We start from the raw sequence: 26,651 nt of genomic DNA, 5'->3' as shown, positions 1-26,651 counted from the left end.
ATCCCTCCCCTCGCTGCTCACGGAGATGAGAGGAGGAAAGGATGCTGCTGAGCTGCACTTTGCTCCAGTACTTGGCACATCCTTTGCAGAACAGGCTGTTTGCTGAGCAGAGATGCTGCAGCCATTCCCTCCTGCTCCCCCGGAAAGGAGACGGAACCGTAGCCCGGGGAGTGAGTGAGTGATGCGGCCGCTGCACAGAGCCTGGCTGGGAGGAGGGAAGCTGGAGAGCCTGGAATATGTGCCTGCCTCAGCAGCACTGCAGTGGTGAAGCCCCTGACTGACTACGTGCAGGTTCCTGTTCCTCAGGCACTGCTACAGAGAACTCGGGAGTCGGATGAGATGCATCGGCCTCCTTTTTCACTGCTGCTCTATTGTCATCGTGCACTAATTGCTGGGAGTTATTTTCCTTCCTGTGGCTGCCTGCCTGCATCTCTTCTCATACTGCAGGAGAAACGGTGAGCACAGCAGCAGCCCAGTGTCCTGTCCCACAAGAACGCTCCTGCAGGATGTGCCAGCGCAGTCAGGGGCTGCTGCAATGGTGCGTGGGACCTCGCAAACAGCTGGATTTGGGATTATTAATGCTTTATAAAGGTGTCCCAGACTCCATCTAGCAACTAGCTGGAGACATTGGCTGCCCTTTGGGGCTTGCTGACTGCTTTTGATTTTCCTCTCGTTACTGGTTTCACACTCATCTGGGTCGGCGGCGTTTGCGCGAGGGGAAGGGACTTCCCTGGCCAGGAGGATTTTGCTGCGTGGAAAGTGCAGGTGTGAGCTCTGGAGGGGACTGCAGTCTGACCAGCCATGGCTCAAGCAGCTAAACAGCTGAAGAAAATCAAAGATATCGAGGCTCAGGCTCTGCAGGAGCAGAAGGAGAAGGAGGAATCCAACCGCAAGCGCAGGAACCGCTCCCGGGACCGGAAGAAAAAGGTCAGTGGTGCTGGGAGAGCAAAGCCAGGTCCAGGTCCTGTGCTCTGGCACTGAGTGGTGTTTGTGGTGGGGGCAGAGGGGGCAATGACCGAGGGGCAGCCTGGTCCCTGTGTGAACCTGTGTGCAGCCAGCACAGGAAACAGTCTGCCAAAGAGAGGACAACTTTCAGGAGCAGGATCTGCTGTTTACCCCGACATCTTAGGGAGGGGGGCTGGAAAAAAGTCTGGGGAAGGGGAAGGGAAGTGAGGGGTTTATCAAGGCAGCTCAAGAGGTTCGTTCAGACCAGTGACAGACTGGATCTCTAAAATAAAATTGCTGATTCCTGGCTTCCTGCAGCTTCCCAGAGTTGCTCTTTGTGTTCAGAGCAAAGGGCCAAGAGGCCCCCACTCCTTTTCTCTAGTGAAGGAGCAGTTCTGGTGTCCACTCCATCTGCTGCTTGATCTCCACCAGAACACTGAGATCAGGGGACAGCAGGAGCAGACAGAGCAGGCATGTTTGTGCAGGGACTGTGAGCTCTGCTGCTGATGATGACAGGCTGGATTTGTGCATGGGACACAGGTCGTCCTTCCCAGCAAAGGCACATCCCTTGCTGGCAGCAGATGGGGGGGATCAGGGATCAGAGGTGTTCTGTCCCCTCTGCTGACACCCACATGCTGGAGCCTGGGGTCTGCTGGCTCTTCTGAGCTCTAGTTCCTCTCTGTAAAGTCACTGCCAGCTTTTTCTTGCCACGAGCTTCCTGCAGGAGCAGGTGTGTTGGTAAAATAGCTTTGGTCCCCCTCGAAGACCTCTTGAACTGGATGCTCCTCTCCCAGCAGGGTCTGAGGGTGTTTGTGCTCTGCACCAATGCAGAGAGGCAGCGAGGAGAGAGGTGAGACCAAGGGTAGTCAAGGATATATCTGGCAGCAGGTTGTGATACAGGAATTCTTAGGTGGGCTCCTCCTCTGCCTTTAGCAAAAGACTTGGAGACTTCCATGTGCCCCTCTGAGCAGGAGCCCCAGAGCAGAGCTCTGCTGTTGGAGAGTCCTGAGGAGAGCCCTGCTTTTCTCAAAGCTGGGCCAGGGCAGCCTGGGAGGGGTCTGTGTCGACAGAGCAGCTCCTCAGGGGGAGCTCAGTAGGAACGTCAGGACAAATGTGGGGTCTGCAGGCAGCAGCTGGGAGTTGGGTGTGGGGATCAGGTGCCTCCTCCAGTGACAGGAACTGCTCCCTCCTGGGGGCCTCTGCAGGGCCCCCTGTACTGGGAGCTGATGGAGCAGCTTCCCTCTCACATTGCCAGAGGACTGGAAAGGGGCTCTCCTGTGACGAACCACCAAATCAGGACATTTTGCTGTTGGGTCAGCTCTCCTGTTCTCCCCTGCCCCCAGAGCCTCAGTGTCTCCAGTGGTGGTGTTTTCACTGCCCACGTCTCCCTGGGGCAAGCAGGAGGCTGCCAGGACATACTGGAGCCCCATCCTGTGCTGCTGCAGCAGCTGTGGAGGGTTGGTGTGTGTCAGGGCAGGCTGCTGGTGCCCTGTGAGCCCAGCAGGACTCGTGTCGTGCCCGTGCCAGAGGCCCCTGCACTGGCCACTGGATGGACTGAGGGCACTGTGGTGTCCCTGGCTCCTCCTGCCCCTCTGGCAGTGCCTGCTGGCTGTGCCCTGCTCTGTGCACACACAGGGGCTCCCTGGGGCAGGGGCTGCTCCTCTGCTCAGGGTTTGCACAGGGCAGGGGATCAGATCTCGAGTTCTGGCTGAGCCCACCAAATATTGCTGCAAAGGAATTTGTTAGCAGAGGTGTGACCCGTGATCCAGGGAAGTCCCAGCATGACTCAAGGCAGTGGAGATGGCCAGAGGGAAGGAGATGATGGCCCCAGAACAAGTTTCTTCTTGTCTCATGCCATGTGAGCTCCTGCTGTGAGCTGTTACGTGTTGGGCTCTGTATCCTTTAGCATTTCCTGGCATTTTTGTGTGGTTGTGTGTGTCCCGTGAACTGCACAGTTGAATCCTTCAAGAACCTTGTGTTCTGTGACACCTGGAGGCAGTGAGTTCTGTTATTTAATGCTGTGTTCCCCAAAACCCTTCTCCTTGGACCATGATCATATTTGTTGCTCTTCAGTTTCCATGGCAATTTCTTGGGTTTTGTGTTAAGTGCATGTAATGAGATTGACCTTGTACTGTCCATTTTCGTGTTCTGTGCTTCTTGTTTGTCTCTTGGCACAGGGACAGTCCAGGTGTGTGACCCTGTCACTCCTCCAGTATCCCCTGCACCCAGCCTTTGGAACTCAGGTGATGAGAGCTGATGTTCTGTTTGACAGGGGCTGCACGAAGGATTTAAGGAACAGGATCTTGTCACTCCCCTGTGCTCTCTGTCCAGCCCAGGCACACTTGACCCCAGAGAGCAAGTGTTCAATAGTCGTGCCTGTTCCCACACTTGGTGCAAGTCCTGAACTGTGAGGACTTACCAGGGCTGTGGCAAAATGTGCTGGTGAGTTCTCGGGGTGCTCTGCAGACTGGCAGGTGTGGCAGAGAGCAAAGGAGAGTGTGGACTAGCAGGAGTTCACTGCCTTTAGAGAGTGTGCCAAGCACCCTCTGGGTTGGCTCCTTCCTGTTCCTGCTGCAGGATCCCAGCTTCAACTCTCTGTGCATTTTCTTGGATGGGCAGTTCACAGGGGGCCAGAGCCACTCTGTCCCTGCTGCTGGGCTGCTCATGGAATCTCTGATGTGGCCACAGCTGCACTGACAGGGAAGTGGTGATGGGCAGACCAATATCTGTGCTTTGGATGCAGCTCTTTATCCCTTCTCTGCGGTTTTGAGAGGCAATGATGGTCAGGAACACTTTCTTCCTTCCCCTGCAGTTGTGGTCAGGCTCCCTCAGCAGGAAGCCCTCACGGGGCAGTCACACAGAGCACTTCAGAGACACATCCCTGCCTTTGCCAGGTCATGGGCAGCAGCACAACCCGCTGGGGAACGGGAGGTTGTGACTCTGTTCCTGTAACTGTTGTGTGAACAGTTACTGAGTCCTTTTTAGTTGCACAGGACTTGTTGTTGTGGTTGTGTGTTAAAGACAGAAAATGGACCGAATCTCTTTCCAGGAACTCTGGAAGCACTGGCAGAGCTCACCAAATGGGTGGTTAGAAAGGGCCCAAAGTGCCCAACCCCTAAACTTTTATCTCAAACATAAACCTACAAGCACCTTGCAGCTGTGCCCCCATGACTGGTGGCTGGTGGCATTGCAGCCTGACAGGCTTTGAGAGTAATAAATCAAAGTTAATACTTTTATGAAAATCTTTCTTCCTATTGAAGTATCCTTATTCTGGTACTAAATTCAGCCATGTATATTCAGCCATGTATTCAGCAGACACCTTCATCTGCCTCTCTACAAAGAGGCAGATTCCAGCTGTGCTTCTCACTGGCCATGCAGGATTCATGGAGCAGGAGGCTGGAACCCCTGAAATGTCTATGACAAGGGTGCCACACAGCAAACAGCAAGAGGACTTCAGTAACAGCAGCAGTGCCAATAATGCCCAAAGAACTCCCCAGGTGCACATGTGAGAGCACAGGCAGTCTGTCTGCAGCACAACTGGAGCCATGGTATTAAACAAAAATCTGACCAAGAGCTCAAAAGGAAATTCCTGTGATGATTGCTATCAGTGTTCAAATGATAAATTATCAGTATGAAAGATGTGATGTATCTGCTTGGTACATTCAGAGTAAATTTTTCTTGGGCACGTAAAGAACAGAGGAACTGCCTGAATTTACCACTTTTTTTTTTAATGTCTCTTTTTTTTGATGGGGGGGAGGAACAAACTGCTTTTCTCTTGCCACTCCTCTCTAGTTTCTTTCTCTTGCAGCTGTTCAAGGGTAATTCCGTCACTTGTTATGGATTTGTAGAGCATCTCACACAATGCAGTGTTAAGTAGTAAAAGAAAGTGAGTCCTAATAAGAAACCTCTGCATAAAATTCCTTGGCTTTTTCTAGTTGATATTTTCCTGGAAACAGCACAGAGAGCAGCCTGAGGGTCCCTGGCTCTCCACAGCACAGGCTGGCACCCATCCTCAGTGCAGCACTGCTTCTGCAGCAGGAAATGTGTGCTGCTCACTGTTAGACACAGAAATACAGCCTGGCAGGAGAGGCTGGGAGGGTTCTTCGGAGCAGAGAGACAAGAAATTAATGAGAGAGGGTTTGAATTATGTGGGAAAGCAGGAGAGGTGTTTCTGCTTGGCAGGAGCTGTGGCAGAGACAAAGCTCTTCCATCGGCTGGGGTGAAATGGTGGGAAAGAGCAAAGGGAGGACAGAGGAGCAAGTGACCCCCTTTGTACAGTCAGTCATGGATAAGGAATAAATGTGGACCTTTGAATGGCTGGCAACAACTGCCAGAAGAAACTCCAAGCTGAGGTGTGTGAGGTGAGCTGGGAGAGGGGCTGGGTCCTGGAAGGGCAGCACTGAGAGATTACAGTGACATGGAGGATGCTGATGAGAATGCTTTTACATGGGTGAATTTTGGCACCCTTAGGAAGCCAGGGAAATGTGGGAACTAGAACAAGTCGGAACAGTTTGGACCAACAGCCACAAACCCAATCAGACAGGGAAGCAATTGCAGATGATTCCTTAGTAGGACAGTCGAGCAGTCGCGTAGGGTGACCACGCTTGTGGTTGTTGTGTGACAAGAAAAAGAGGTCACTCACCGACTGTTCACTGATAGGGTGCATCAGGGTGGAACTTGGGTCTGGGCTTAGGATCCCTGAGATGTAAAATCCAGACACCTCTGTCAGAATTATGCAATGAGCACATGAGAAACTGGGGTGAGAAATTGCTGCTGGAGCGCGGCCAAGGAGCAGCAGGGGCCGCTCTCCCCGCTCGCCTCATCCTCCCAAATGGCTCTCACTGTGCAGCAGCCTCAGCTGGCACTGCCTTCAGAGGGGCTGCAGGGAAAAGAGGGATGCACAGAGGAGGGCAAAGGGTTTCAGCAGACCCAGCTGCAGGGGGTTCAGGACGGCCCATGGTAAATGCACTTGTGAGCTCCACTGGGTCCTCCTCCCATGGGTGTTTGGCTGTACAGTCACTGGGCTGGGCTACCTGGACTCTTGCAGTGGATCCTGCCAGAGATGTGACATGGCTGTCAGCCCCCCAGATCTTCACTGGCTACTGGGAGCTGTGCTGGTGTCTCACCTGCAAGCTGGAGAAAGGACCTGCAGAGTCTCAGGGCACCAGAGCTGCTTTGTCTCCTTTCTCTGCCTGCTCCTAGAGCAGCAGCTCCTGCTGCAGCTTCTGTTCTCTCCTACTGCAGGTTTTGTTGGTTCTATCAGCCAAAACCCTACCTGCATCTCTGGTGTGGTTTAACACCAGCCAGCAACCAAGTACCCTTACCAGAACAGTGAGTGAGAAGTCAACCAGCTTGTGGTGTGGTCAGGAGGACACCCGATGCTCCAGCTGTGCTCCAGCTGTTGCAGCAGCTCCTTGCAGCCAGGATTAGGTGTTTGTACTCCAGAGCTCTCTGTCAGAGGAACTTTTTCTGCAAAGGAATGGGTATCTTCTTCCTGGAACACGATGCTGCTGTGCAGTGGCAGGGAGAAGGGGCATGGGAGGGATATCAGGACAGCCAAGGCCTTTGAGACTGGATGGAGCCCCAGCTTTTAGCACTCTGAATGCAACCAGAGGGACAGTATAGACAAAGAATTGAACTATAACTGGTAATGAGCCCAATTGTCAGCTGTTACCTAGACTGTCAAAATTATTTTGCAAATCAAAGGGTCATCTCACATCTTCCTCTGGGTTGTTTGTGTGCCAGGTTCAAAGCAACAGTAGTGCTGAATCTTTCCTGCTGTAGATGTCCAGTGTGTAAAGCTGGCAAGGTGCTTTGTACACAGAGCTGCTGGCAGAGTGGGGCAGAGCATGAGCTGCCTTAGGAGATTGGAGCACAGAGGGATGGAGCAATTGGGGAGGATTTGCTCCTCCACCTCTGCCCAGCATTCCAGCCTGGAACTGCTCTGTGTGCCAGCAAGGTAACTGTGACCCTCCAAGCTCTGTCAAGGTTGTTGGGGAAGCGAGTCCCACTGGGGTGTGGGGAGGATTACGTCAGCTGGCTGCACTGTCAGGAGACTCAGACCTCTGATTCATAGAAGCTTAATAAATATTTAGTTCTTGCTTTAGGCTGGTTGGGAAGCAGAGGGACTGTGTGGGACTGTGTTTTCCTCTGATGCTGCTTGTCTGACCTGCCACTGGAGTCCTGCAGGAAGGGAAATGCTGTCAGGATTCCAAGCAGGATCCCTGCGGCACCTCTCGGCTTCCGTGGCCTGGGAGGGACATTGTCCTCTTCAGCCACTACAGCTTCTCCATCTCCTCTCCCTGTGTCTCTCTGGAAAGGAGTCAGCAGGAAGAGGCTGTTTCAAACTGACCGGTGACTAAACTCTGGGCAGTCTCACTTGCCACTGCTCCCCACACCCCTCGCGTGTTTTCCCGTCGAGCCCCGCAGCACACGCTGGTTTGAAGGGAGCAGCTCTGCCCCCAGCACGTGTGTTTTCCTTCCAGTGCTGGCATCGTGTCTGGGGGAGGGATGGCAGAGGACAGTGCACAGCATGTTTGTGTGCAGGACAAAAGAGGCAACGCTGATCTCAGTGTTCCTGCACAGTGGGGATGTTACAGGAGTTCCTGGCTGAGCACAGGGCATCGTAGGGGACGTGGACCAAGAGCCCTCTTGAGTGACCCAGTTAGGAAAATCAGAATATTTATATGGTAGCAGGTCCTCTCTGGTGTTTACCTATTTCTTCTTTCACTGTCTGTCTTGCCCTTTGCGGAATGTGGTGCCAAGAGAGCCTGGTCTCTGAGATAACATGAGCTAATATATATTGACCTGTGTTTGACTTGACAAGTCCATCCCTTCCCCACTAAATAGTTGTCCACAAATACTAAAGGCAGTTGTAGCTGAAGAACAGCTTGGCTAGAGGGGCATTTCAGAGCAGTGCCTGTGTCTTTTCCTGACGTTCCCAGGCCGGAGGGAGATGTAGCACCGTGGTGGGGTGGGGTGAAGAGGCATCTGGATGTGAGGGAGGTTGGGCAGGAGCAGAATCTGCTGCTGCAGGGACTCACTGGCAGGAGGAAGCACTGGGGGGATGTTGGTGCTGTTCTGCACTGCTGCTCTACAGGCTCTTAAATTATTCAGGTCATAACAGCATCTGTATGTGGCTGGGGAGCCCAGTGGTTAAGGAGGTGCTGGAATGAGGTGAAACCTCGTAGCACTCAGAAATGTGTCTCAGTTCTTCCAGGCTGGGCTCTGTCCTCGCAGCAGGGCCCTGGCTGAGCTCAGGGACCAGCCCTGCCTGGAGCAAGTGCTCTCAGGAGGGTGAGCACAAAGGGCTCTGTGGAAGTCCTGCCCTTGGCAGCCTGAGGGGCTCAGGTTATCCACTGTGGGAAGGCATACAGGCAGTGTGGTGAAGCTGAGGTGCAGCAAGCTGGATCTAAGCTCAAAGGAAAGCAGCTTTACAGAGTGCTAAAATTAGAAGTTTAGTCTGAATTATGCTAATTTGTTTTAATTGTTTAAGTGTGTCAAGGTTCTTCAGAAATACACCCTCTCTGTGGTGGTCTGGAAAGGTGTGGCATCACCAGGGCTGTGATGGAAGGATGGGCCAAGGATGGTGGAGATTTCTGGGTTCCCTGCCCTACTTACATCTCCCTCACAGTCCTCACCTCCAGCTCTCAAAATGCCACGGGGTAGATTCTGAAAGTGTTAGCTCTGGGCTGAACAGACCAGCTTGCCAAAACCTTCAGTGAGTAGAGGGAAGCTTCCTGGGTGCAGGGAGGTTCCTGACACCTTCTCTCTCTAAGGGCACTTACCAGCACAGCAGAGCCATCTGAAAATTCACATTTTCTTTCACAGCTGATTATGTCATGTTTTGAACCTCAACTCTGCAAACAGCAGCAAAAATTCGAGCTCCCTTCCTATTTGCAAATGAAATTTTGCTGACTGGGTGAAACGTTAAGCCAGAGCCATACATTTTGTGTGGAGGGGTTGCAAGTGTAGGGGACTATGTTAAATCTATGCCTCCAAAATGCTGCAGCCTCAGTGAAAAATCTCCAGCAGAGACAAAACAGCAGGTATTCACCCAAGTGCCTTGGGAGGCGGAAGGAGAGAACGCAGCAGCAGGAGAGCATTTAGAAAACAGACGAGGTTTCTATATTTATCCAGAGATGAGGAAGGAAGGAGAGAGTGTGTGTGTGTGTCCAGGCCACTGGGAAGACTCCTGTCTAATCCAAAAGGTACTGCAGCAAGACAGCAAGCAGAAATGAAGGCTGTGGTCCTTCACTGCACTGTGGTGACGGGACTTTTCAGGGCTTGTAGGGTGCATTCGTGGACCTGTGTTGGACCTTCCCAATGGGAAATGCAGAGAACAGCGTTCTGAAACCCTTTGCAGAACACAACCTTCTAGGTTCTCACCCTGTAAATGATTTCCATGGGTTTGGTTATTGGAGTGGTGTGTCCTTAAATAAGATACTAAAACTCAATGATTCAGTGTTCTTGGCTTTTGAATATCTGTGTGGAGTGTCTCTTATTTTGGAGTGTTTTTTTTGTTTTCCCCTCTCTGTTTCCCTCGTGGTGGATGAAAGTCCTCTGGCTGGCAGTGGGAACAGGGGGTGGGTGTTGTGCCAGAGAGTTCTGAGAAAAGTAAATCTTACCCAACTGGCTTTTGATGTTAAACTTGCTTTTACTGGAGTGGGGAGTGTTACAGTTCTTCCCCTCTTTAATACTGAAACAGGAGTGGCATCTGTGGCACTCTGTCCTTGGCACGGGGGGGTTCAGCTCTAGGAGCTGCCTGCCTGGGATCAGTATTTGGCCCGCAGGCTGTAATTTTCTAGGCTTTTTTCATTCTTCAGCTCTTTTCCTGGCAGAACCCTCTCGGCTCACAGTGACAGTAGGTTTGGTCCAAGCAGGAATTGCTCAGTGGAGCGTGGTGTGGCAGCTCCCTTCACACGCAGCTTGGCAGTGCCACTGCCTCACGCCCACAACGTGCCCCCGCTGGGGAGCAGCAAGATGGGCACCACCCTGAGCCCCTCCCTGGGAGGGCTGGGGAGAAATGCTCCCTGTCAGCCTGCTGTCAAATGGCCGTGGAGCTGAGGCTGCAGTAAGAGGAGCTGCAGTGTCACAGGGCACAAGTATAAAATATCTGCTGCCCATCAGTTCTGTATCAGCAAAACTTCTCAGAACTTGTGCACTCGTCCCTGCCAGTGGGGAGATGTGCTTCTTGGACTTGCCAGGGAAGTCCTCCAAGCCCAGCAGCAGCTCAGTGAGGCACAGAGAAAACACCCTTTCCATCCAAAATGTGAGGCAGCAGCATTCCCTGTCTCCTGACAACATTTCACAGGGATCAGCAGCAGTTGCCTATGGGGCCTTTCAGCACAGTCTGTAGTAGGAGACTGCTTCAGGTTTCTGTGTTTGATACTGTAAAGGAAATTCTGTCAGAAGTCTGGCATAAAAACCCCTCAGATCTTTCTCTCTGCCCCCACACTTCAGAGCATCTTGTCTTGCACTGAACCCCCCTGCCCTGGCTGGGGGAGGCAGGTGGGTGCAGGGGTAGGTGGGTGCAGGGGCAGGTGGGTGCAGGGGCAGTGCCCAGCATTTCCTGGCACTGACAGCACCGTGTTTTAGCAAAGCCTCAGAGAATCCCAGTGCTGAGTGTTACAGGAGTGTTCATTTTTTTAAGATAAGCAATTATTCAGTGCTGAGGTCGGAGGTGTCCTTGCCATGCAGGGCATCTCTGTGTGCTGCTGGAGAGATGATCAGGCAGCAGCTCCTCCTGTGGTTGGCACAACCCGTGTTCATGTGGAATGACTTCCCCTCCTCTGTGATGCAGTGGGCGATGGGGGCAGCGTTGTGCTGCATCTTCCTGGGCTCTGCTGGCTCTTCTGGCTGCTCTTCTGACTGCTCAGCTCCCAGCACGGATAACATGGAGTAACACCATCTTATTTCTGAATCGTTGGGGGGAAGGGGGATTTTTTATTAATAACCCAAATTACCCCGTGAAACAGCAGCTTGTCTGACGTTAAATATTAAACTCCATTAAGTGGGTGAGCTGGGGCACAGAGGCAGCAGCGTGCTGGCAGTGCCGGGCTGGGGAGGAGATGAAGCAGTGCTGGCCAGCACCAATCCTTGCTCCTCGGAGAGCCTCCCCTCTCCAGGGCAGTCAGGTGCTCCTCCACTCAGCTCCCCAGCCTCCGACGGCGTTTTGCACGCTTTAAACATTTTGCACGCTTCGAGCAGATCCCAACATCAAAGGCTGGTGGATCCTGGCTCTGGCGTTACCATGGCAACAGCAGCTGAGAGGATTTGGATGTTTCTGGGGTAGGATTGTGCTGCTCGGGGTGCTGGGCAGAGTGGGGCTGCTCTTTGCACGTCGGTGCCACCGAGGGCATCGTGCTGTGTGAGGGGTGGTCTGGACACACTCAGGGGTCCTGTGGGGCAGAACTCTGCACCCCAGCTGCTCACTTCAGCTGCCTCCAGCCTGGGAGAGGAGGAGGAGGAGGGAGCCCTTCCCGTGCTGCGCCACACGTGGAAGTAGGTCAGCTGAATTACACCCTTGGAAATGCTCGTTTCTCTTCCCTGGCTCTCCAGGGAGCCAAGCAGCGAGTCCTGCTTCAAGCACTGGCTCTGTAGGAGCCCAGCACTGCTTTGGTGAGCCTGCCCTCGGGATCTTGGCCTCAGGTGCTTCTTCCATCCTCCTGCAGCTCCGCGTGTGCTGGACACAGTGGATTTCCAGGAGTGGGCATAAAGCTGAGCTTTTTACACTGTGCAAATGTGCTCCTGGTCTGGCTGGGCAGCATGTTAAGGGCTGCTGTGGGCCCTCCCTGGGACTCTGTCAGGCTGTGTGTCCTGGGCAAAATGCCCCATCCTCCCCCTTGTGGTCTGTGAAATGGCCCCTGGGAATTCACTGCTGTTCTGTGAACATTTCTCTTTTGGGTGACCCCAGCATCTCTGGCCAGTGTCTGCTGAGGGGACAGGCACATGTGGGACTTGTTTGGATGTGCACACAGCGGATGTCCTTTGGGGGCTCTGGAGATGGGCGTTGGGACAGCTGGGAGATGTGCTGAAGGAAATCAGGTAATTCTGAGTGCCCTCGTGCTGTCACAGCAATAAACAACCCTCAGACTTGTGCTCTCAGTGCTCTTGGCCACTGCAGACTGAAGGAGGAAATATTTTGTCAGACTGCCTGAACAGAGCAAGAAGATCTCAGTGCAGACTGTGGTATTTAGGGACAGTGAGACCTCAGGGTGGCTGAGAATGAAGGTCCTCTGAAAGTGTGGGATGAGAGCTGAGTTCTTGCTCCCTGGCTCGGTGTTCAGCAGCAGAGCAGGTTTCTTTCCAAGAGGAGCAGAGTGCAGCCTCCCAGGTGGGGACTGTGCCTTCATCTGCTCTCTCAGGAGGTCGGTCTGTGCTGCCTCCAGGCAGGCACTGCAGCCAAGAGCTGGAAATCTCTTGGTCCTGAGATCCCCAAACAGGGGGAACAATTTCTGTGTCTCTCAGGGATGTGGAGCCTTGCAGTTACTGCAGGACCAGGGGATCCAACAGGATCAATAGCTGGGGTGGGTTAACTGCAGCCTGGGCAGGGTCTTGTTACGTCTTTTAGTTTGGTACCTGCCTGAGTGAAAGCTGAAATCTGCACTGTGAGCAGTAATTAAGAAGTGATTTGCCCTTGGCCCATATTGTGGGCATAATGCCAAATTCCTTGTTCCTAGAACTGGGATTTTTCAGATTCAGGCTGAGCTAGGTGATGGTTTCTGGTCTCAGAACTGCCTGTTCTCTAAGAGGGGGACAAACAGTGGCTGTTAATCCTGTGGGTAAGATACCTTCTGGTTCCCTGGGTAGGAGAGATGGAGGCAGAGGTTGCTGAACACTTTTTATCTGTGCAGATATCTTCTTTGCAGCCAGGACAGCACAGAACTGAGCCATAGCATAAACAGTGGGCCATGAATATTCCCTTCCTTTGGGAACTCTGCAGCTCTTCCATGTCTTCACTCTGAAGATCTGACTTTCTGAGTTTTCATGGTGAATAAACATGAATAAGATAAATCAGTGTGATGAAATTTTCAGTTGCGTTGCTTGGCTTGTCCAAATGATGAGCAAAAGGAACACCTGCTAAGTCATGGCATAAGATGCCAGAGAGGCACGTGCTGTGAATTTGTCTGTCTGCTCACTGTGTGCAGGGAGGGGCAAAGGGCTGCTGGAATGTCTTGGTTTGGGGCTCAGACTAATTCCTCTCCAGGAACTAAATGGTGGTTCTGCTGGCACAGGGCAGATGTCTCTTGGAGTGAGACAGCAGGCTGCTTCATCTTCAGAACCATGCCTTTGGAGGCAGCAGTGCACAGTCCAAGAAACAAAACCTGAAGAACATCTACTCACTTTGTATTTCTGAATTTCCTTTGGGTATCTCACAGATTAAATAGTTCTGAACCAATAAACGACCATGAAATGGTTTCTTAGGGCTGTGACAGGAGGAGATTTCTTATGTCTATTAGCTGCTTCTGGGTGCCAGTTTTTAGACTGATTTGGGGAGAAGTACTTCTAAATTGGCTTCCTCACCTTCCCCCCCTCCTGACAATAAAGGACATGGAGAGGCAGCTCGGGAGAGAGCAAGGGCTGGAATATTTGTGTACAGCAAATCTTTGTCCCCCTCCCACCACATAACATTGCACAGCTCCTCCATGGACACAGAGCTGAAGAGCAGGTGTGGGTGTGGACCCCTCACATAGTTTCTCTGGTGCTCCTGGCTGGTGATTCCAGCACTTGGGAGGCTGAGGATGAGCTGTTGGAGAGGTGAGGCACCAGCAGCACCCATGAACCTCCTGTTGGATCACAGATCACTGTGCCAGGAGCCACAAACACCCCAGGGAAGTGAAGGCTCAGCCGTGTGGTGCTCTGGGAGCTGCGGGCTCTGAGCTGCAGCTCTATCCCAGCTCTGCAGAGCATCCTTGTCCCCTTATTTATGCATTTCTGGCTGCATCACCGCTGCTCTCCCGACAGGAGGAAGCTGCCTGACAGCACCACTGCTCCTCTGAGTACCTGCTGTTATCCATGGCTGGGCAGCACTGGCAGAATTGCTAAAGGTTTAAATTATTCAGCTTCTGTTGCTGACTCGGCTGTAAAACTCCCCTGAGGTTTCCTGAGGGAACAGTTTGCTGGCCAGGCCCTGGCTGCTCCTGGAGCCCCAGCAGGTGACAGGAGCACAGCGAGTGCTTTCCTGGGTAAGCAGAAAGGGACATGCTGGAGTAAGGTGAACCCCTGTGTGCCCATGTCCTTGCACCAGGAGGGGACTGCCAAGTGCTCAGGGAGCAGCAGTTCCCTTCAGTAACTGCAGCCCTGGACCCATCCCATCGTTTCCCAAGTGCTGAGTGCAGGAAGGGCTGCCCCTCCTTCCCCGAGCAAAGGCACAGAGCTGCCTCCAGATAGGAGAGCCCTCTGTTATTTCCTCTCCTGCAAGGTGTTTAAGGCTCTCTGCTGCACACACTTCCCTCCCCGCTCCCTGAAGGCAGAGGAAGAGCAGCTGAGGACAGACTGGCAGCAGCCAGCACGTCTCTGGTTACAGAGCCCAGGGAAGGAGCCTCACGTTCCTCCACAGCCACATCACCACCTCAGGAGCTTCTCCAAAGGTCACGGGCAGGACTTCGGATCTTGAGAAACCAAAACTCTTTGTGGCTGAAGGAGTGGTTTCCTTCAGAGACCTCCTCTGCTCCTGAATTTCTGGCAGAGTTTCACTGCCCCCCTGGCAGCTGCTGCTGGAATTTGTTGGTTTTACCTCAGGTGTGAACCTGGAATGTGATGGCACTGAGGCACGAGGGACCTTGAGCCTTGTCCCAGGAGCCATCTCAGGATAGCAGAGGGAGAAATTATTTTTCCTGTGGGTATGATAGATACTACAGCATCCAGAGGACAGCACTTAAGAGAGTGCTGGAACCCTGGCTCACAAAAATTCCCTGAAGCCCACAGGGGTGCCCAGTGGCAATTATTTGCTGTTATTCACTGTAACTCTTGGTCGCTTTTTCTCAGCATGAGTTAGCTCTTTTTTTAGACAATGCTCCTGTTTTTCCCAATGTAAATCATGTCCCTCTGCAGAGGCTGAGTTTAACTCTGTGTCAGCTTTGTGGGTCCAGCATGACACCGACCTGTGCAGCCTCTGAGGCTTTAAAGGGACATTCATATGCTCAGATGTCACTAAGGAGAGGACACAGAATAAAATCTTGGGGAATGAGCAAACCAGACAATCTCAGTTCAGGGTCTGGAAACAGGTAAGTGTTAAGGAACTGCCAGAGACCTTAGATTTTTGAGCTGTGTTCATGGAAATGGAAAGAGCTCTTGGGATTAAAAGCTATTCATTTATTAGAACTGTATTTGTTAGTTTTCAAGCTCTCCCAGGCTCTGATTTCTCAGACAGGGTTGTGCCCACAGTGTTGGTTTCTCCAGAACTGCAGAGATATTATTGTTAGATATAACAGGCAAGGTAACAGCAACAAACTGTTAGTAAAACAAGTTGCTCTGTGGTATGAGTTTCAGCACTGATACATGTCTACAATTAGGTAAGGGGAACTTTTGAAGATGCCTCAGTGAGGTGATAATGAGTGAATTAGACCTGGTAGAGGCATCAGTGGGAAGTGTTCAGGAAATTATCATTAACAAGAGACAGCAATTAATGGAGCAAAGAGACCAGTTTTCTCAGAGGTGGAGCCTGCACCAGCTCCACAAACAGCCCCAGGGATTGTCTCGTCCCTGAGTTTGCCTGTTCTAGATTTGTGAACGTCCCCAGTGCCAGAGGCTGCACAATCAAAGCTAAACCCAGTCTCACAGTGGGGGAGGATGAGGAGGGCAGTCTCAGGGGCACTGTGACACTGCTTTTCCCTGTGGTGCCCGAAGGGAACCGTGGATGGACTGGAGGGCAGAGCTCCTGTTCCAAGGACCAAAGCTGTGTGGCTGCCCTGCAGGCCCCCAGTGCCTCGTGGAGATGGCTCTGCTGTAGCATCTGGACCCAAGGTGGGGTAGGCAGAGCACAGGCAGAGGGATGGATGACTCCTGCCAGCCCAGCTCTGCAGGGTCACCCCGCAGAGCCCCAGGAGGGTGGGACGGGAGCGGTGTCCAGGAGGGCTGTTCCTTTGGACAACTGGTGTGACTCCCTTGCGTGTCTTTCAGAGAGGGCATGCACCAACCACTGTGGACCCCTTGCCTTCTTGCTGCAAGCAAGGATCTCCTGAAGGGATGCTGGAGCAGGAGTCTGCTGTGCAGGTAGAAGGGGGGAAGGGGCGCGTTCATTGTTTGCAGGGGCTCGAGGCCCTATCAAGAGCCTGGAGCTGCTGTCACGAGACTTCATTTGCCACTTCAGTTCCATCTCGGTGTCCTTCATTTGGGACTGTGCCCAGCCAAGGTCTGCAGAGACCAGTGAACAACATGAGGTCTTCTGCTCGCTGCCTCTGGCCCAGCCTGCTTCGTGTGGCACAGACCAAGGGACACTTTGGTTCTAGCCACAGAGCTGTTCCATTCTGCTTTGTATTGCTGAAGTTCCATCTTCCCTCGTACTGTTTGAAGAGCAGGGTTCATGCACACGGGCTCCTCCCTGTTAACAGCCCACAGATGTGTTCATGAAGTGTGGCTCAGGCATGACACCAAATAAACAGTGTCCTCGAGCCCCTGACGTGGGACAGCCCAGCCCGTAATCTCCAGACTCCAGGCAGGAGCCTCCTTGTTGTGTTGGCTGGCAGTCAGGTGTGTGAGTGGTGATAGGGTGCAGTCCTGCTGCTGATAAACCTCCTCCAGCCTGGCTGCTCACACTTGGTTTGGCTGCAGCATTCGGTGTGAGGGGCTGATCAGAGCTGCAACCTGGCTGTCCTGGGTGAGCTGACCTTCTCCTGCAGCCATGACATGTCTGCACCACCTCAGGGTGAGTACTTGGGCATGGTCAGGGGCGTGCTGGGCAGCACAGGGGGAGAGGAATCAGGTCAGCTGGTTTGCACAAGGGAGTTTAGGTATATTCTGGCTGGGAACACAAACTTAAGTCCTAGTCCAGAGAAAATGACCCTTCTCCACAAATGGTTGCAGCTAAACGGACCTCAGACTGGCAGGAAGGGTTTGCTGCCCTTCTTAAGTCACTGGGAACTTGCCTAAGGTCCTACTGGGAGCCAGTGACAGTGTGTGGTGTCGAAACCAGGTTCCCTGGTGTTGTATTTGCCTTGTCCTTCTCACCACTGCTTTGCTGTGGCAGGGAGGTGCCCCCAGGGTTGGTTTTTGTGATGGTCCCTGTTGATTTCTGTGTTGCCACCTTTGCTGTTTTACCCTGGGGCAGGAGCACGGGGTGCTGTTCCTCCTCCAGCACGGGGCAGGCTCTGAGCAGGGCAGGGGCTGTGCTCTGAGCAGGGCAGGGGCTGTGCTCTGAGCAGGGCAGGGGCTGTGCTGCCAGGGCTGTGCTCGCATGTCCTCCCAGGGCTCAGCTGCAGGGACACATCCCAGCCTGTGCTTCAGGTGCTTCCCTGTCAGTGCTTCCCTCCCTGCATGGCTTCTGGAGGCTGCACCCGAGTCTGGCCAGGCTGAGGGCTGATGGCAGTGAATCCACGGCAGCCACAGCACAGGGGCTGCACTGTGACTCCTCCCAGAGTGCAGATCCCAGAGGAAAATCCCCTTCCCAGCGCTTTTGCTCGTGCAGGTAGGGCTGATGTGGGCTGGTCCTGCTGGAGCAGGGGTAGGGAATGAGTCAGAACAGACTGCAGGGATCAGGAGCAGTTTGGGAGCATCACCAGCAAAGAGGAGGAAGCTTCTCCACAGGGTGCCAGGGCAGATCCTGGTGGCATGGCCTGGGCTCAGTGTCTCACCGGAGCAGGAGGGCACTGACAGAGCCCAGGGCAGGTGGAGGCTGGTCCACAAGCTGTGTCTGAGTCCCTGGCTGGCAGCAGGCAGGCTCAGGGTAGGTCTCTGATTCCCCTTTGCACTGGGCATCCCATTAAAGCCCTCTCAGCTCCCCAGTGCTCATTGCACAGACCTGCCTGAACCATGCCATGGTCCAGAGAAGGTACTGCCTTAGGAAAGCAGGAGATAGAAAGCAGTTCCTGTTCTGCTGCATCTCTCTCAGCAGCTGTAAATGTTGTTATGCTGTTAGAAGAGGTGTAGTGCCTGAGCAAAAAGCTCCTGTGTATTGTCTTCAGTCACAGTCTATATATTTTCTGATGAGGTAAAAATAGCTTTTCTTTTTCAGGATATGCAGAGAGCAGAGGCTCCTGCTAACATCAAAGGAGAGTGACAGCTTTCCCCTGGGTGTGCGTGGCCTCAGCTGGCAGAGGAGCAGTAGCTGTGTTAATTCTTGCCTTACTTTGGCTCTGTGTGAAAGGAAAGATGTCCTGCTCTGCTTTCCCTGTTCAGGTCTCTGGACCAGCCCCTGTTCCTGTCTCCACTCTCTGCTGGACCCATCACTGTACTTCATAGGGGAAGTGATAGTTTACAAATGATAGAACAAGGTCTCAATCCCACTGCTTAGAAAATCCATGAGCAGCAGGCAGGCACTGCCAGAGGGAGGCTTCCACAGAGCTGGAGCACCAGGGGACCCTTATCAGAGGGATCAGTCTGCTGGGTAGGGGCAGCTCCTTGCTGCCTTGCTCAGTGCAGATTAAGCTGTTCCTGCTATCTGCTCTCCTCACAGTTCTGAACCTGTTCCAGCTGCAGCAGGGAAAGGGGACCCAGGAAGGGGGAAGGAAGGAGCCAAATGGCAGCACAGATGCTGCCTGTATCCCAAATGCTCAGTTGGGACTGAGTTAACCTGACCTTTCCAAAAGCCCATTACTCATGATTGTGTAATGATGGAGGAGTGTACATTGTGGAGAGGCCAGTCTGGTGCTGGCACCTGAAAGCTTGCCCCTCTTCAGCACTGTCAAAATGCTAATGGACAAGTTGCCTCCCCTCCCACAAACCTGCCAGGGGCCCTCCTTTTCTGCTTTGGGATTTCTCCTCTGCCAGTTGTGCTGAGATCTCCTCCAGCTCTGTCAGCCCCTTGCACGGGAACGTGAACAGATCTTTCATTCCCTGCATGCTCTGATTCACCTGCTGCAAGATGGTTGAGCTGCCCCTTCCATCCTGGGCTGGGGATCTCTGGGCAGGTCAAGGTACATCCTTTGGGGCTGTTGTGAAATCTTCACTCAGCAGAGAGGAGCATGGACAAAGGGTTTACTCAGGCTGGTGCATGAAATGAGAACAAACTCATCTGCCAGATGCTTTCCAGAGGTGACTTCTTGTACCTGGACTCTCATCAGTCCTATCAAGGTCTGTGGACCTGTGCTAAATCACGTGGCAGAGGTGAGGATGATGAGAGAGCAGAACTTGGGCACGTGGATTGATGCATTCATCAGATGAATTTTCCTCATGCTTTTGCTTTTCTCTTTCATCTGGGTTTGCAGTATCTGCCTGTTCTCCATGTTCTGCTGGCTGCCTGCCTGAGGCTTTGCTACTGTGGCCTCTCTGGAGACACTGTGCTCTGCTGAATGCTGCCTTCTACTCAGAAGGCAGAAACCTGCCAGTAGGTTTTCTTTCCACTGCAGGGACCACTGAGAGCATCCAGTTTCTGTTAATACAGATAGGAGAGAAAGTTCCTGAAAGATGGACAGTGTGGTTTCCACTTCTGAGCATTTTGAGTTGAATCTCTGATTTGATTTTCCTGACCTTCCCTGATCATCCTGCAGGGACCCGAGGTGTAATCTCTGACTGCTCTTAATCTTAGCAGCTCTTTTAGTGTGTCTCCAGGACTGACAAATTCTTCTCATCTGATGAGAAGGGATCGAGGTTATCACCTGCAGACCTGGGCATTTGGTATCTGTAAGGCAGGGGGAGGCCCAGATGAGCTCTGGCTCCGGAGGAATTCCTGGGTTGGGCAATTGCCTAAAAGTGAACCCCTGCACGGGTGTGAGGCTTTGCTGCCTGCTGGAAACAATGCCTCAAAGGTGAGGGTCATGCCCACTGCTGGACTCAAGCCCCCGTGAGCAAGGAGACATCGCAGCAAGTGCCAAGGGCTGTTGCCAGGTTTGTCACCCCTGCCCGGGTGGCAGTGCTGGCTCTGGCTAATGCCAGGCTGGCATTAGCAGCTGGAAGTAACTGGATGACCTCTGAGACGTGAGTTGGACCTTTCCACAGCATCTAGACAGGATGTCCACAGCAACACATGACCTGGGTGCCAGGCCTGGGGCTCTCTGGCTGTGGGGTGAGCGGGTGCTGCCCAGCCTGAGGTGTGTCCGTGCTGGGCCTCCTCTGCCACTGCCCATGAGCCCCTGCCAGCCCAGCTGAAGAGATGAGTGAGCACACAGGGTAAGGAGGGCAGTGCAGCAGGGTGCACATGTGCCTTTTGCCAGGCTGGAACAGTGTGGAGACCTGCTCCTTGCTGCCTTTGTGTCCCAGAAAACACGGTGAGATCAGCACAAGCCCCTGAACTCGTTTGCACTTAGAAATCATCGACTTACAGCATTTAGCAGCTTGTACAGAGTGGGCTCCTGCCAAGTGTGGCCACCTCTCACAGGAGAAGGCAATGCTGAGACCCTCCCTCCCGTTATCAGTGATGGGCAGCAGGAGCTGGTGGGAGCTCCTCCCGGCTGGGAGTGAGAGCAGGCACTGCCAGAAGAGATAAGAGCAGGAGACACAGCAGGCTTACTGAACCTCTGACTGCAGCCCTTGAAACCCAGTCTGAGCCTCCGGTTTGGCAGAACTTCCCCTCTGCTTATTGCCTTGGCCGTGGCTCGATGCAGTGGGCTCAGGCAGTTCCAGGCTTCTCCTGTTGGGGTGAAGGGGCCAGTGGCATCAACGTTGTGAGAGCAGGAGGACCTTAACTCTGTCCTAGCTGAAACCAGGGCAGAGGGAAAGGGAAAAACTTATATTGTCAGCAGCCAAGGAGAGGTTTTTCCTGAAGAAAAGAAAGGGAAGGAGTGCTATGTTTTTGACTTTAGAACGTCTTGGAGCACTTATCAAAGTCCAGATCAGAGGCTTCTTTCTTGGGGAATTGCTGGCAGCAGCCTACTGACACATCACAGCCCGGATGGCCACAAGTTCTGTGGAGCATGATGCCTGTGTATAGGCTTTAGCAGATTAAATTTAGGATTTAGTGAGACTGCAGGAGGTACTCAACGGCAAGTGGGGCAGTTTATTTTCTCCTCTGGAGTAGCTCCTTCCTGGAAAACTGCTCGGAAGGCGAAGCAGACTGGAAAGAAACTCTGCAAACTCCAATAAAGGAGAAGCAGCAGGGGCTGTTTCTGCACCTGGAGGCAGTTGCTGTGTGTCCTGGGGCACACGGGTGGGGGTGACTCTGTGTGTGCTCAGGGCAGGGCTGGGCTGCACTTTGTGCTTGTTGAGGGGGGGTGGCTGGACAATGTGTCTCTGTCTGGGTGTGTTGGGGTGGTGCTGGCTGGGGTGTTGGGTGTGCATCTTCTCGATGTGCACACTCCCCGTGTCCATGGGGTCTCTGCAGTTCTTGCTGTCACTGCTCCCTTGTGCTGCAGTTGGGAGGGGGCAGTGGCCCAGCTCTGCTCCTGTTCCCTGGGGAGGGAACTGCCCCAAGCAATAGGCAGCCAGTCCCACTGAGCAGCCTGGCATCAGAAGGACAATATGACCGTGGATCCATTTCCTCTTCTTGTCCCATTTGAGCTGAGCTATCCCATCTTCTCTGGCGGCATGTGTGGTGTGACTGCTGGTGTCTGGTGCCCTGCATCTCCCTGTGTGTCTCTGAAGGTACGTGCTGAGCACAGGGAGCCAAAGGCAGCACCTCTGACTCACTCCAGCCTTGGCACGTCCTCCCAGACCCGGGCCCCAGCATCCAGGGGGTCAGGAGGGAACTGCAAACCCTCTCCTCTGTGGCAGGAGTTACCTGTGGGATGCTGGGCTCCTGGGCATGGCTGTGGGGCTGCTTTTCCTCTGCTGTTCCCAAGGTGGTACCTGCAGCTCTGACCCACTCCCTGCGCTTGGCAGCAGTCATTTGCTTTCCGGAGGCAGCTTGGTATTAAATATCCTGTCTGACACAATAATGGAGAGAAAATGAACAAATTCCATTAGCAGTTGGCGATCCCTTCAGGGTCTGCGCTGGAGGGAGGACGGAGCCTGTATTTTTAGATAGAATGCAATGTAACTTACTGGCTCTCTCAAAGCTGGGGAGTAGATAACCAAGGAGGGAGAGAGGGGACACCGGGCTCAGGTTTCAGCTGAAGTGCTGGGCTATGGCAGCACGAAAGGGCAGGTCTGGTCCAGACGTGGCTGTGAGTATACAATGCACTTCTCCTTCATGCCCACGGAGACCTCTGCTTTGCTTTTCTGCTTGCTTTCTGCTCGTAGTCTCTGCTGCTGGGCGTGCTGGGGCTTCAGGAGCCCCTTTGCTGCTGGACCATGTAGAGTTTTGCCATTTTAATCTTCAGAGCTCCATGTGTGTCCCACAGGGGCAGAGCCTGGCTGAGCTGTGCTTTGGTTTTCCGTGGGGTTTGCTGTCAGAGCTCTGTGCTGTGCTGGCGTGCTGGGGCACAGCTGAGGTGCTGCCTTGTCCTCAATCCCAACCCCAAACATGGAGGCTGCCAGCAGGGTCTGCATTGGAAAAGCTCTTTGCATTCAGCCTGTTGCTTGAAGCTGTCAGTGTTTCCTCACTGGACCCCAGACAGCACACAGGGCTCAGGGTGTCAGTGTGCACTCCTGAGCACAGCACTGCTGCTGCTGCTGCTGCTGCTGCCTCCTGCCTCTGGCAGCCGATCCTCCCTCATGGGCAGAGCACCGAGGGGCCGTGTCCTGCCTCCCCTGTGCTCACACACCCCCCAGAGCCGCGGCTCCACCGTGAATCCGAGGGCTCTGCCCTGATGGACGGGGCCCCCTCTGAGGTGGCAGCGAGCGGAGCAGCTGGGCAGGAGGTCACGGACCAGCACGTGCTCCCCTGGCACCAGGACGGGGCACAGTGGTCCTGCCACCTGCCCCCATGGCCCCCTCCACTGTGGTGGGAGCCAGGCTGAGCTCTGTGCCCGGCCCAGCAGGGCCAGGACACCCTGTCCGTGGTGGTTCTGTCTGCAGGGGACAGCAGGGTCCCGCTGGGCCCAGGGCACGGCTGCATTTCTCTGGGGTAGGAGGGTCAGACAGAAAGGATGAGCTGGGGAGGCAGATGGAGGAGAGCAGAAGGCATTTGAGTTGTGCTGCTCCAAAGTCCCAGTTCAGATGTCTGTAAAGAGAAGGGAATAGAGGAGCCTGAACCTGTGTGGTGCATCATCCTCCCTACGTCTGCCTCCAGGGCTTCTGTCTTGGCCGTGTTGCTTCCAGCTCCTGTCCAGGAGGTTCCTAATCCTGGGTGCTCTTCTTCAGCCAGGCTGTGGGCACTACAGGATGTTCTGGGGTGGCAGGATGGAGGCTCTCCTAGCACAGGAGGTCCCTTGGTCAGTCCCAACATGAGTGGTACAAGAGGGCTTCTGGTTTTGCTCTTGGAGCCGAGGACAGAGGAGTGTGTCCTGTGCCCCTGCCGTGGATGTCTCATGGCTCTTGGCTGCAGAGAGCCCTTTGGGCTGGCCTGAGCAGGCAGGTACCAGCTTGGAGTTACCAGTCCAAGGTCCCAGACTCACAGATCCACATCACTGCATTTCCACCCTGTTCTCCAGCTTCTGGTGAGCCATGCCATTGTCTTCATCTGCTGCCTCACACTGCTCAGTGGTGTTGCTCCAAGTGCTGCTGTGCCTTGCCTGGGCTGGCTGTGGTGTAGCAGTGCAGGGAGGCACTGTCAGAAAAGAGAGCTTTGACTTTCACAGCTGCAGGGTTCTCAGCTGGGGCTGTTGTCCCTGGTGCTGGTACCTGGTGTTGTGGTTACCCAGCGGCTGCTGGAGGAGGGTAGGGGTGGGCTCACCACAGCTCCATCGCTGCAGCCCCTCAGCCTGGACACAGAGGGGTTTCCTGGGCCAAGGGGGGCTGCCATGGTGGCAGGACCTCCCTCTCTACCATCCCCACAGCGCTGTGAGGAGCTGCAGATCTCCTGCCCTGTCATCTGGATGCTCTTCCCTTTAAGTCCAGGTCCCAGCCCTCCTTCTTCCTGTCTGATTTGGGGCACCTCAATCTGTCCCAGCAGTTCCCACTGTGACCTCCCTGGCCTCTGCCTTTTCTGCCTGGTCTGTAGTTGTGTTCTCTGCAGCTGAGCCAAGAGCTGACCCGGTGTTGGTGGTGGGGGAGAACAGCAGGACTCTGAGTTTCATGCTCTTTCTTTTTGTCCCCAAGGCCGATGCTGCAACCAGTTTCTTGAGAGCTGCAAGATCTGGGAATCTGGACAAAGCCTTGGATCACCTCAGGAATGGGGTAGATATTAACACCTGTAACCAGGTAGGTGAAACCCACGGGGCTTCTGGTACCACCTCCAGTTCATGTGAAAATGTGGCTGACCAGGAGGCAGATCTGAAGCAGTTGTCTTTTGGGGCCAGGAGGGCAGCAATAGCTATAAGGATCTGGGGTGCCTGCATGTACTTGCAAAGGACATTAGCAGGTAAGCAGAGAGGGCTCCTTTAGTGTGAGAAGCAACTGGGACATCTGGAAGGGGCTCAGCTGCTTCTCAGAGGGCAGAGCAGGTAGCTGTGAAGAGTAGCACAGGGGCTGGAACATCACAGGAGTGGCTCTTGGGGAATATTCCCCTTGCCTGCAGGTCTCAGGCTTTCAGACTCCCAGAAGCTGCAGCTGATCACAAGCAGGGAATGTTTGCAAAACGCCGGTCGTGGTGTTTCGGGAGGTGTCAGGCAGGAGGAGCCCTGCTCGTCCAGAGCAGACACAGGAACAAAGAGCTGCAGGCACCGAGGAGCTGTTTGCTCATCACTGTCAGAACATTTTGTATCTGTGGAGCTGCCAAATGCAAGTGGCTGAGCCTGAACTGGGGCAGGGACAGACTCAGGGGGCTTGGCCTGAGCAGGGGGAGCAGACAGGCTCCCTCGGGAGCAGGGGTGGTGCTGGGGAGGCTGACTCAGCACAAAGGCACCTTCACCTGCTCCATTATCCAGTCCCCAAACCAAGAGAAGTTCAGACTTGTGGTTTTTGTGCTGTGGTAGCCAGTGCAGTCACTGGGGACAGGCTCCCCCAGGCACAGGCAGAGCCCACCACGGATGTTCCCTCATTTCCAATAGCAAGCCCAAGAGCAGAGGGAGGATTTCTATGTGCACTGGTCCTGTAACACTCTGGGAATATGTGGTTCTGGAGAGGGCTCTGCAAAGAACTACAGCAGGGTGACCCACCCACAAGCTAAAGGTGGTGGCTTTGAACCTCTTCCTCACCCAGAGAGATGGTCAGTCATCAGCTGTCTCCACTGACCAGCTTCAAGTCCTGTCTCCAGCCAGATTTCCAGTGCTGATGAGGAGATTAACACTCTGATGGGCACTGAGTGGCCACAGCAGTACGAGGCACTTCTCTCAGTGATGCCTTTGCACTGGTTCCTGCCATCTCCCAGAGGTTAGATGGCACTTTGGGGTTTCCTTCTGAGGAATATCAGACCTGTGGGAAAGGTCCAACCTCACATGTCCTGTATAGAATAAAGAGGGATATATGTGGTCAGACCTATCCCACAGGCCCTGTATTCTTGCTCAAGTGCAGAGACCTTGACATGCCATCTGATCTTCATCCCCTCCATCGCTGCCATCTGCATCTTCATCATCCACCTCTCGTGTTTCAAACCCCAGCATGCTCCCATCTCACCCACAAGGAGCTGGAGGCCTGAGGATGAGTGCACCTTGCTGCCAGGACTCTCACCAGCAGGGAACAGTGCTGTGCTGGCACGTGGGTGCCTGGAGATGGTCCTCGTTGGGGTGGCCAGCCCTGATGGACAGTTCAGGGCAGGGCCCTGCTTTGGGACAGGCTGAATGCAAAGTCCGTGTTTTCCTGTAGGGCTGCATTTGTCGCATTGGCAGCCAGTGACTGGGATTTCTGGGAAGTGTTTGCAGCACTGGGTGAGGAAAATACAGCACCTTTCAAATTACGCACATCCTGTGGCGGTTTTGGGTCAGATGAGCTGTCAAGCCAAAGCAAATGTGCAAAACAGCCTGTATTGCTCCTGGAGCAGAAATACCAATGGAAACAGACATTGCATAAATGCAGACATTGCATTTATTGCTGTTAGGACAGAGAATAATGATTTGTCACAGGTTTTCAGCATTCAAAAGGTTATTTATGAATCCTTTGGGTAAAAGGGCACATGGGCTGAGGAGAGCAGCTGGGCAGCTGTGGTCTTGCACTCCAGGTGTTGGTTACCAAGAAAAAGCCTGTATGTCTGTGGCCACTTATCCCTGGTGAGGCAAGGGTGCCAGTGATCATTTGTAAGGGGCTGTGTAGGTGTGTCTTCATCAGAGAAGCTGGGCTGGGTCAGAGCAGATGGACTCAGTGTAGCCAGACGTGGCTGGGGAGTATTTCCCTTCAGTGACACTGTTCTGTGGGTGTTGCAGCACTCCCACTTCATTTCCCCTTGGAAGCAGGCCTTCTGTGCTTGAGGCTTGAGGGAACACTGGAGTTGGTATGCTGAGAGGAAGCCTGGGGGTTTTTGGTTTTATTGCTGTAACCAGAGTTGAGCAAAAGAATCTGTAACTCTTCAACCATGGTCCTGGACAACTGGTGCTTAGAGTGATGGGGGGTGGAAAAGCCTTTTCCAGTCTGGCAACGCTCTTGAAGCTGTTCTGATTTTAACTGAAGTATTGAGGGCTGGAACTGGAGCCTCCTTGAGCATTTTATGCTCCCCTACCTATATTCAGAGGATGAAGCATTTCTGTGAACTGACGTTCCAG

At 53.7% G+C, this 26,651-nt stretch overlaps 1 protein-coding gene across 16 annotated transcripts in view; it reads left to right on the top strand.

The window, feature by feature from the left end:
- ANK1 (ankyrin 1) overlaps positions 1 to 26,651 on the top strand; it is a 49,057-nt gene continuing 22,406 nt past the window's right edge. For 6 of the 16 annotated variants that reach the window (XM_032712495.1, XM_032712493.1, XM_032712487.1 and 3 more), the window contains exons 1-3: positions 2 to 927; positions 16,069 to 16,161; positions 24,118 to 24,219. In XM_032712495.1, the coding sequence (XP_032568386.1) occupies positions 802 to 927; positions 16,069 to 16,161; positions 24,118 to 24,219 (321 nt within the window). In that variant the 5' untranslated portion in view covers positions 2 to 801. Of the gene's footprint in view, positions 928 to 16,068; positions 16,162 to 16,650; positions 16,814 to 21,462; positions 21,622 to 22,035; positions 22,143 to 24,117; positions 24,220 to 26,651 lie in introns of those variants that run through there. The other 10 variants (XM_032712491.1, XM_032712485.1, XM_032712490.1 and 7 more) reach the window with 6 other exon arrangements.

The sequence above is a fragment of the Chiroxiphia lanceolata genome, chromosome 28 (assembly GCF_009829145.1).
Source record: "Chiroxiphia lanceolata isolate bChiLan1 chromosome 28, bChiLan1.pri, whole genome shotgun sequence".
Classification (NCBI taxonomy): domain Eukaryota; kingdom Metazoa; phylum Chordata; class Aves; order Passeriformes; family Pipridae; genus Chiroxiphia; species Chiroxiphia lanceolata.
This window is presented reverse-complemented; position numbering and strand designations above follow the sequence as displayed.